Source organism: Gadus chalcogrammus, chromosome 3 (genome assembly GCF_026213295.1).
Source record: "Gadus chalcogrammus isolate NIFS_2021 chromosome 3, NIFS_Gcha_1.0, whole genome shotgun sequence".
Lineage (NCBI taxonomy): Eukaryota > Metazoa > Chordata > Actinopteri > Gadiformes > Gadidae > Gadus > Gadus chalcogrammus.
In genome coordinates, this window is record NC_079414.1 from 26,844,934 (window position 1) to 26,854,933 (window position 10,000).

The 10,000-nt window shown below is 55.1% G+C and overlaps 2 protein-coding genes across 2 annotated transcripts in view; both read left to right on the plus strand.

Annotated features, from left to right (window-relative positions):
- The window catches only part of get3 (guided entry of tail-anchored proteins factor 3, ATPase), a 5,196-nt gene extending 3,570 nt beyond the window's left edge, over nt 1-1,626 (plus strand). Inside the window, exons 6-7 of the mRNA XM_056587045.1 lie at nt 75-272; nt 1,468-1,626. Coding sequence (XP_056443020.1) covers nt 75-272; nt 1,468-1,596 — 327 coding nt within the window. The 3' untranslated portion in view covers nt 1,597-1,626. The remainder of the gene's footprint in view (nt 1-74; nt 273-1,467) is intronic.
- Nucleotides 1,627-4,047: 2,421 nt separating this feature from the next.
- best2 (bestrophin 2) lies at nt 4,048-9,579 on the plus strand. The gene is made up of 9 exons (XM_056587324.1): nt 4,048-4,199; nt 4,417-4,511; nt 5,162-5,395; nt 5,809-5,963; nt 6,442-6,519; nt 6,936-7,088; nt 7,578-7,658; nt 7,984-8,138; nt 8,727-9,579. The coding sequence occupies exons 1-9, from the start codon at nt 4,048-4,050 to the stop codon at nt 9,577-9,579; spliced, it is 1,956 nt and encodes a 651-aa protein (XP_056443299.1).
- The last annotated feature ends 421 nt before the right edge of the window (nt 9,580-10,000 follow it).

The window sequence follows — 10,000 nt, forward strand, 5'->3', positions numbered from 1 at the left end:
GCCTCTTTAAATGCCCTCCGTTCTCAAAGCACTGTGCTGAACTAGGCCCCGTGCCCCCCCCCCTCCTCCTCCAGGAGCAGACCACCTTCATCTGCGTGTGCATCGCAGAGTTCCTGTCTCTGTACGAGACCGAGAGGCTGATCCAGGAGCTCGCCAAGTGCCAGATCGACACGCACAACATCATCGTCAACCAGCTGGTGTTCCCCGACGGAGACCGGCCCTGCAAGATGTGTGAGGCGCGCCACAAGATCCAGTCCAAGTACCTGGACCAGGTAAACCCACGTCCCGTCCCCGCTGGTGACCCTCTGCCCGCTGGGATGGGATTCACGCCTTATCGATTTTATTGGCTCGATTGATCGGTCACCGTGTTACAGATCAGGAATGTGGTCATAAATTAAAGCTTAGAAGATACACGATGCCTGGCAGAATATCGTATCTCCACAACCCAGGGAATTGGCTGTTTAGCCGGAGACTAGCGCCGTGTTCCAATATCCATACTATCGTACTTACTAGCCTAAGTTTGAGTACGTAGGGCGTTCCGATTCAGATCGGGCGTAAATAAGTGTACTGAAAGGACCCTGATGGTGTACTCAAAACGGTCAAATCGCGAAGTGTGGATCGACGTACACTTTTCGTACTCAACGGCAGCCATCTTAGAAACGTAGCGGAAGAGGGCGCAGCCAGGCTGAGCCAAAGTCGGCGCATTTTCCACATGGCCTGTATTAATAGTAATTTTAGAGTTTTTATAGCTTTTTACACAAATTGCCGCTTCCTGAGTTTGCATGGTATCCTGGGTAATTCGTCATGCTCCCTTAGCTGCAAGTGAGGTACCGAGCCGGCCAGCTGCCAAGGGATGGTTTTAAGGGATAATAGGCGCTCCCTAAGTATTGGAACACCGCTACCCCACCGCGGGAATGGGTAGGGGAGCCTGCCAAACGTAGGGCTAGTTTGAGTTATGCCCTACGTTTGAGCATTACTGTAGATCTCCAGTCATAAGACTAGCCCTACGTTTGAGCATTACTGTAGATCTCCAGTCATAAGACTAGCCCTACGTTTGAGCATTACTGTAGATCTCCAGTCATAAGACTAGGGCTCCGGCTTAATCAACTCATCAGCATAAGCGAGCCAGAAAATTGTCCATCCATTATCACTTTTTTTTGGCTTTTTTTTCTTGGCCCATGACAACGCCAAGAAGCAGCCCAGCGACTAGAGAAATGCATCGTGTCACACGACCAGGAGACTAGTGCAGGAGGTTAGCCCGGTGGCCGGTTCGAATCCCGACCGGTACACCATAAATGTGGACGGGGGGGGGGGGGTGAGTAGTAGTTGAGCAGCGCTCTCCTACGCCTTCAGCCAAGGATGAGGTGCCCTCGGGCAAGGCACCTGAAACCCCCCAACGGCTCCCCGGGCTCCCCGGGCTCCCCGACCTTAAAGGCTACCCTAACTGAGCTCCGTTTGTCCCTGCAGATGGAGGACCTGTACGAGGACTTCCACATAGTGAAGCTGCCCCTCCTGCCCCACGAGGTGCGCGGCTCAGAGAAGGTCAACACCTTCTCCAAGCAGCTCCTGGAGCCGTACAAACCCCCCAACAAGTGATCCCCGGACCCGACAGGACAGCACACGACCCCCCCCCCCCCCCCCCCCGGAGACCCCTCCCTCCATCCCCTCGCCCATCGCCCCGGCAACAGCCTCAGCACCACCACCACCATCCTCCTCATCATTATCCAGGAGCCAGACGTATTTACCGACAGAACAATTTAAATGTACACACACTTAACCGGCAAAGTCTGGAGGATTTGCATCCATTTCTTCACACATACACACGTTTCATACACTTGATCAGAATACGCTTCATCACAGGTCGCTCTCTACTCTCTCCTCGTTCCCGCTCCCTTGTGTCATGTGACCCCCCCCCCCCCCCCCCCCCCCGTTTGATGTAGTGGTGGACCTGTTGGTTCCATGGTGAAACTGGTCCTACTGTTGATGCTTGTTCTGTGCGTGGCTCCCCCAGCTGTGGGTCTGACCTGAACGTCCATCCCCCAGAGTAAAGCGTGGCCCGTGTGGGCTCACAAGGCGCTGTGTTTCCTTTCTGCTCCTTCATTCATGAACCGTTAAGGAATGCTTTCGTTTTTTTATTTGACCTTTTTAAGAGGCAGAATGTTTTGAATCCAGCGACAGGTAGAGAGTTGACAGGGCTGTGGATATTATCACAGAGAAGTGTCCTTTTGCTGTCTAGAATGTTCAATCTCTGCATTTACGTACTCGATGGTGGCAGAAGCATTTATTACGAAATATTGGGCAGGTTTGGGAGATTTAAAGGATATGAAAGGCAGTTACTATGAGATAACGTGATTATTATCCTAGGGTGATTGGATTGGTAAAAGGTTGAGTATCTGAAGGAGATTAAAGAGTTAAACTCTCAAACCCACTGAAACATAGAGCTGCATTGGTGAAGATTATTAAATGTATTCTGACTCTCTTTGTAGATTCATCTGCAAAAAGGTAAAGACAATAAAATGTAAGACTATACTCGTAAAGCTACAGAAAGGCTTGCATTTGTTCATTTAATGCATCAACAATATCAACTTTAAAACATAGTATTTAAAAGCTTACTATAGGAAGGAAATAAAAAGATGTATCTGGCCTAGAAGTTCACTCTGACTTTCCCATCCTAGCTTTTTTTTCTTAACATTAAATACACTTAATTAACATTCAATACATTGCGATTAACAAAACGAATAATTTTCCTATCTTCAATCAAAATCAATAAGACAAAAGGCTTCCGCAATGGATTGCTTCCGCCTCAACGTTTGCTTCCACTTTGCGATTTGATTGCTTTTTGGTTGTTGTACATCTATTTTAGATAGATTTTCCTTAACTTATTTTGTGACCAAATAAAATACACCTACTTAATTGGCAAGCCTGAAGGTGTCATTTCTTTCTGACCTGGTAGCTGATGAAGTCTAACATCTAGGTTTTTAAGCCAGAGGACTAAGGACGTTCACCCTCTCCCTCTTCCTCTCTCTCTCTCCCTCTCTCTCATCTCCCCCTCTCTCTCTCTCTCCCCTCCTCTCTCTTTCTCTCTCCCCCCACACATACACACACGCACACACCTTCTGAACCAGCTGACCTTCAACCCAGACAACATCTGACGTAGCGTGAAGTTCAGGATCTACAGAGATGGACGTCATAACACAAACCACCTGAACCCAATCGTTCTTTAAATCCAAAATATAACGGAAAGAGAGTGGATCCTCAGAACTCTTCTTTAGCCGGGTATAAAGTATGATTGATGCATGGTTAAAGAAGAGTTCTGAGGATCGTTTTCCTCAGGCCCTTACATCAAACATACCCATACCTCACCTCCGTCTCTTTCATAACCACAAGCGCAACCACAACACTCGCCCCCTCGCGCCAGCGGCCTGTCGCTAGCAGTCCCGTCAGCGCTGGAGGGGTCCACTAAGCCGAACTGTGCTCTCCCGGTTGGGGGGCTTCGTTAACGAGGTCCTCTGCCCGGGGACGGGGGATTTCCCCGCGGGGCTCGGCGATGAGGCTCCAGTGATTAGGACCATGTACCCGGTCTCAGAGCGCGGCTGACGCCAGCGGTTACGTGAGTTGCTCTGCTCTCCTTCGGACCCTCGGTGCTGAACTGGTCGTACTGGCGCGGTGGCTGGAGGGAGAGAGGAGGGGGTGCGCGTCATGAAGTAGGGATCCACTTTTACGCGGGCCGGACACCCACTAACGAGGTCGAACCGTTTAACATCCAGAGGGTCGAGGAAAAGAGAAAACGGCCGGAAAACAAGGTGAGGAAGCATGTATTTTGATATAGACAACAGGTAGGACATTATGGACATTAGTGGTGCCTTTTACAAGCTATGTGGAGCTGGTGCATTGGATACGTGCATAAAGATGTATTCGGAGCGATTGTACATCGATACATTCTGAATGTTGGGTAATGATTGCACATGGACACCTTCTGAATGTTGGATGATGATAATGCTGTTTTATAGCACTGCTGTTGAACCCCTGCCCTACCTGCTTTTCCCGATGACCGTCACCTACACGGCCCAAGTGGCCAATGCGCGCTTCTGCGGTTTCTCCAAACTTCTGCTGGCGTGGAAGGGCAGCATCTACAAAGTGTTGTACAAAGAGTTCCTCGCGTTCTTCGCCATGTACACCGCCATCAGCATCACGTACAGGTGTGGGAGACTGGGTTTGAATCAGGTCCATTCTGGAAACATTTGCTCCTATTGTGTTTTGATGTCTCTCTCTCTCTCTCTCTCTCTCTCTCTCTCTCTCTCTCTCTCTCTCTCTCTCTCTCTCTCTCTCTCTCTTTCTCTCTCTCTCTCCCCAACATTGTTTTTTTTTATCAACAAAAACAAACTAATAGCTGCATCTCTGTATTTCTCTCGTTAGATTCTTTCTCTACGACGACCAGAAGAGATATTTCGAAAAACTTGCGATCTACTGCAACCACTATGCCAGCCTCATCCCCATGTCCTTTGTGCTCGGTGAGTGTTTCAGAGAGTACACAGAAGGGGGTTAAACCTCGGCTAAAGAGATCCAAGGTAACCTGCCAGTCAGCATTCCTGCACTGTTGGGTCTTCTCCTGTTCAAAATGAAAGTTGTAATGTAATGTAGTGACCTATTATCTCTCTGTATTATTATGTGTCACCATCAGAAACACATCAGCTACTGCTGTAACATCCCCTCTCTCTCTCTCTCTCTCTCTCTCTCTCTCCCTCTCTCTCTCTCTCTCTCTCTCTCTCTCTCTCTCTCTCTCTCTCTCTCTCTCTCTCTCTCTCTCTCTCTCTCTCTCTCTCTCTCTCTCTCTCTCTCTCTCTCTCCCCCCCCCCCCTCTCTCCCTCCCTCCCTCCCCCCCTCTCTCTCTCTCTCTCTCTCTCTCTCTCTCCCTCCCCCCTCCTCTCCCCCCCACTCCCACTCTCCTCCCTCTCTCCCCCCCACTCTCCCTCTCTCCCCCCTCTCCCCCCCCCCTTTCCCCCCTCTCCCCCCTCTCCCTCTCTCCCACCCTTTCTCCCCTCTCCCCCTCCCCCCCCTCTCCCCCCTCCTCTCCCCCCCTTTCCCCCCTCCTCCCCCTCTCCCCCCTCTCCCCCCCCTCTCCCTCTCTCCCCCCTCTCCCTCTCCCCCTCCCCCCCCTCAGGGTTCTACGTCACCCTGGTGGTGAACCGCTGGTGGAGTCAGTACACGTGCATCCCGCTCCCGGACCGGCTGATGTGCACGCTGTCGGGGGGGCTGCGGGGGGCCGACGAGCGGGGCCGTCTGCTGCGCCGCACCATGATGCGCTACGTCAGCCTCTCCGCCCTGCTCATCCTGCGCTCCGTCAGCACCGCCGTCTTCAAGCGCTTCCCCACCATGGACCACGTGGTGGAGGCCGGTGGGTGGGGGCGGGGGGGGGGGTGGTGGTGGTGGTGGAGGTGGAGGTATTGGTGGTGGTGGTGGTGGTGGAGGTGGAGGTATTGGTGGTGGTGGTGGTAGTGGAGGTGGAGGTGTTGGTGGTGGTGGTGGTAGTGGAGGTGGAGGTGTTGGTGGTGGTGGTGGTGGAGGTGGAGGTATTGGTGGTGGTGGTGGTAGTGGAGGTGGAGGTGTTGGTGGTGGTGGTGGTAGTGGAGGTGGAGGTGTTGGTGGTGGTGGTGGTGGTGGTGGTGGAGGTGGAGGTGGGGATGGGGGGTGGGTGGAGTTTGGAGTTGGAGGCAGGTGGTTTTGAACATTTGATAATCCATCAAATGGACGGTGTGTGTTTGGCGGCGGCGGATGGGCTTCATGCAGGCTGGGGTTGTGTGTCTGCAGGCTTCATGACCAGAGAGGAGCGGAAGAAGTTCGAGGGTCTGGAGTGTCCCTACAACAAGTACTGGATCCCCTGTGTGTGGTTCACCAACCTGGTGGCCGCCGCCCGCAGCGAGGGCCGCATCAAGGACGACGGCACGCTGAAGCTCCTGCTGGAGGTACGCACGCACGCACGCACGCACGCACGCACGCACGCACGCACGCACGCACGCACGCACGCACGCACGCACGCACGCACGCACGCACGCACGCACGCACGCACGCACGCACGCACGCACGCACGCACGCACGCACGCACGCACGCACGCACGCACGCACGCACGCACGCACGCACGCACGCACGCACGCACGCACGCACGCACGCACGCACGCACGCACGCACGCACGCACGCACGCACGCACGCACGCACGCACGCACGCACGCACGCACGCACGCACGCACGCACGCACGCACACACGCACGCACACACGAACATGCTTTTGCATGCACGCGCAAGCAAGCGCAAGTACGCACGCATGCACACACACACACACACACACACACACACACATATACACACACAGACACACACACAACCATACAAACACACACACACATGTGTGGGATCACATTGCCGTCTCTCTGCCTCCAATCAGGAGCTGAACGACTTCCGGGGAAACTGCAGCATGCTGTTCCACTACGACATGATCAGCGTTCCTCTGGTGTACACACAGGTACACATCCTCCGGTTCACACCCAGCACCTCCATACACATATGTCTCTTAGCCTGGTTGAATTAATGTGTGAACTATAGATCAGTCAATTAGTGCAGTTCAGCTCAGTACCCCTCACATACCCCCAAAACACTTTTGAGAGAAAAAAAACGTTCTTTCTGAAACTGAAGACGTTTTGGTGTTTCTGGATGCGCTTTCTTTTTCCTGGATTTTTTATGTCCTGCTTTCACAGTTTAAACTTGCTCGGATAAGGATAGTGAGCTTTTCATTTATTTTAAAGAAGCCCTTGGGGTATGCTGACCCGATTTGAGAACAACTAAATTAGTAATAAGTAATTGTACCATTCGTTTACCTTAATTAACCTTCTTTCCTTACATGTCCTTCCTCCCCACGTTCTCCTCTCCTTCGTGGCGCAGGTTGTCACTCTGGCCGTGTACAGCTTCTTCCTGGTGTGTCTGATTGGTCGACAGTTCCTGGACCCCACCCAGGGCTACCAAGGTCACGACCTTGACCTCTACGTCCCCATCTTCACCCTGCTCCAGTTCTTCTTCTACGCTGGCTGGCTGAAGGTTCACGGCTCGTTTATCAATACTTTATACGGGGTAATCGATCAGTAAGGGGTTGTTTGGTAGGGGAGGGAAGGAAGACTTGTCTCGGGGCGCATGCTAGCAAGATAGGCGGCAGAAAGCTACAAGATGGATGCCATTCTCATCAAAGGGTAACTCCAAAATCCATTTTTTTCATTTGAAGACGGTTCTGTCGGGGTTGGGGAGCATTTCGGTGTTGTTTTGTACGAAGACGTATGCATTTATGATGAAAGTTGTATGTAAAATGAGGGGTTGAAACAGGCTGAAAACATTCTCTCAAGTGGTGGTTTTCCATTGGCTGCACGAGGTAGTGTGACATATGTTTTGCGACCCTCGATGTGGAACACTTTGGCAGGAATTTCTCCAGCCAAAGTGGGGTATTTACTCACCCTTTCATTGACGTAACTTTTGATCAAATATGTGCATTGATCCGCCCTGTCCGGACGGTAACTCCTGCCTCTCGTTGTGCAGGTGGCAGAGCAGCTGATCAACCCGTTCGGAGAAGACGACGACGACTTCGAGACCAACTGGCTGATCGACCGCAACTTTCAGGTCCTCCTCCCACAGCGCACTGCAGTACTTTACAAACATCGTCTGGTGTTCACACAACCACAGGGAGGTCGCGGCGGCGGCATGGGGCACAGGAGGGAGAGCGGGTCGGCTGGTAACTTGAAGGTCGCTAGTTCGATCCCCGGCTCCTCCTAGCTCGAGGAGTGTCGAGGTGTCCCTGAGCGAGACGCCTCACCCTGACCGCTCCTGACGAGCTGGCTGTCGCCTTGCATGGTTGACTCTGCCGTCGGTGTGCCAATGTGTGTATCACCCGATGTAGGTCGCTTTGGATAAAAGCGTCTGCTAAACGCCCTGATTGTAATTGCAGGTGTCCATGATGGCGGTGGACGAGATGTACGGAGACGTGCCGCTGATGGAGCGAGACCGCTACTGGGACGACTCCAACCCCCGGCCCCCCTACACCGCCGCCACGCTCTTCGTCCTCCGCAAGCCCTCCTTCCAGGGCTCCACCTTCGACATGGCGTGAGTCAGACCTGGCCTGCCTCGGCTGCAGCCTAGGGGCCCACGTCTGCAGGGGGCCCTCGATTGGCCAGACTACTTTCGTATAACAAGAAACATAAAGAAATGAGGCAGCTGATAGGGTAGATGTGTGCGCTATGTCATGTGGCCAGGTTCATAAAGTTAATTGTGTTGTCAAATAATTGACAACAACATCCTTAATCGTGTCTCTGTAAGGAAGTTGTGATTTAGACACAGTAAAACAGGCTGTTTACTTCTGTTGATTTTGTAGGCCTGCCTCTTTGGTTAGAAAGCTAAAAGCCGTTACCAGCTTGCGGTAGCCCTGTGAAGACCTTTTTAGCTCGCTCTGTCGGTCGGTCGGTCTGTGGTTGCGGCAGCTAGTGCGTATTCGCGAGCAGTGTTTTTTTTGGTAAAAGCCGTCTCAATGCTTTCATACACGCCACTTAATTATGTTCTTTCTCTGGGATTTCTGCATGAACAGTAATAATTCACACAAAGAGCAGCCCAGGGGCCAATGCCCGCCTTAATCCGCCACTGAACGTCCTCCAGCGCCGGGTCTCTCCTCCAACAAACCAGTGCCCTCTCCCACAGGATCCCCAAGGAGGAGATGCACTTCCAGCCTCTGGAGGACATCGCCGAGAACCTGGAGGAGCCGGGGGGCCGGCACCCCAACATGGCGCTCTTCAACCGGCTGCTGACGGCTGCCCCCGCCCCCGCCCGGCTGATGGAGGGGGCGTTCCGCCGGACCTCCACCCAGCTGCAGACGCTCCGTCACCTCCCCGGGGCCGAGCCCCCCTCCAGCGACGACGAGGACGACCTGGGGAAGCCCAGCATGGGGGGCTCGCTGCCCTCGGGGCTGGGCCAGGACTCCCAGAGCCGGGCGGAGACCAGCGCCCGCACCCCCCTGCTGGACGTGTGCTTCACCCCGGAGAGGAGGGGCGGGGGCCGGGGGGAGCGGGAGGCGTGGAGGGGGGACGGGAGCGACGGGGAACCCGGGGGCAACTACTACAGCGACGGTGGTCGTGCTGGTGGGGTTGGCAACGGCGGCGGGGGTGGGGGTGGGGGGGGGGGCGCTGGGGGCTATGGGGGTACGGGAGGAGGAGGAGGAGGAGCAGGGCGGAGAGGGGAGAGTCCGGTTGGCACGGTGATGGATGAACCGCGGAGGTCGCCGCGTCCCCTGCCCCGACCGCCGTCCAGGGGGAGCTCCGGCCGGCGGGCCTCGGCCGTCCACCCCCCCGGGCCCCTGGGGGGGCCCCTGGCCGGGCCGCGTGGGCCCCTGGTGCGCTCCACCCAGGAGCTGTTCCGCTCGCAGCCCGTCATCAACCAGAGCCGGCCGGCGCCGCCCCCCCGGCCGAGCAGGAGGTCCTTCCTCCCCGTGCCGTCCTTCAGCGTCCCGCAGAGGCTCCGCAGCCTCAGCATGGGGTCGGAGGTCACCGGCCCCTGACTGGGGTCGCAGGTCGCCGGCACCCGACTGGGGTCAGAGGTCATGGCCCCTGAAGGAGGAGGAGGAGGAGGAGGAGACCAGGGGGTCAGGGGTCACTGGCTCCTGAAGGAGGAGGAGACCAGGGGGTCAGAGGTCATGGCCCCTGAAGGAGGAGGAGGAGGAGGGGGAGGAGGAGACCAGGGGGTCAGAGGTCGTGGCCCCTGAAGGAGGAGGAGGAGGAGACCAGGGGGTCAGAGGTCACTGGCTTCTGAAGGAGGAGGAGACCAGGGGGTCAGAGGTCATGGCCCCTGAAGGAGGAGGGGGAGGAGGAGACCAGGGGGTCAGAGGTCATGGCCCCTGAAGGAGGAGGAGACCAGGGGGTCAGAGGTCATGGCCCCTGAAGGAGGAGGAGACCAGGGGGTCAGAGGTCATGGCCCCTGAA

Bases quoted from the DNA above. Each gene is read 5' to 3' on its own strand.
- best2 (XM_056587324.1), top strand. From the start codon at position 4,048: ATGACCGTCACCTACACGGCCCAAGTGGCCAATGCGCGCTTCTGCGGT. The intron at 4,512-5,161 runs GTGAGTGTTTCA...CCCCCCCCTCAG, and splicing joins CCCCATGTCCTTTGTGCTCG to GGTTCTACGTCACCCTGGTG. The intron at 6,520-6,935 runs GTACACATCCTC...TTCGTGGCGCAG, and splicing joins TTCCTCTGGTGTACACACAG to GTTGTCACTCTGGCCGTGTA.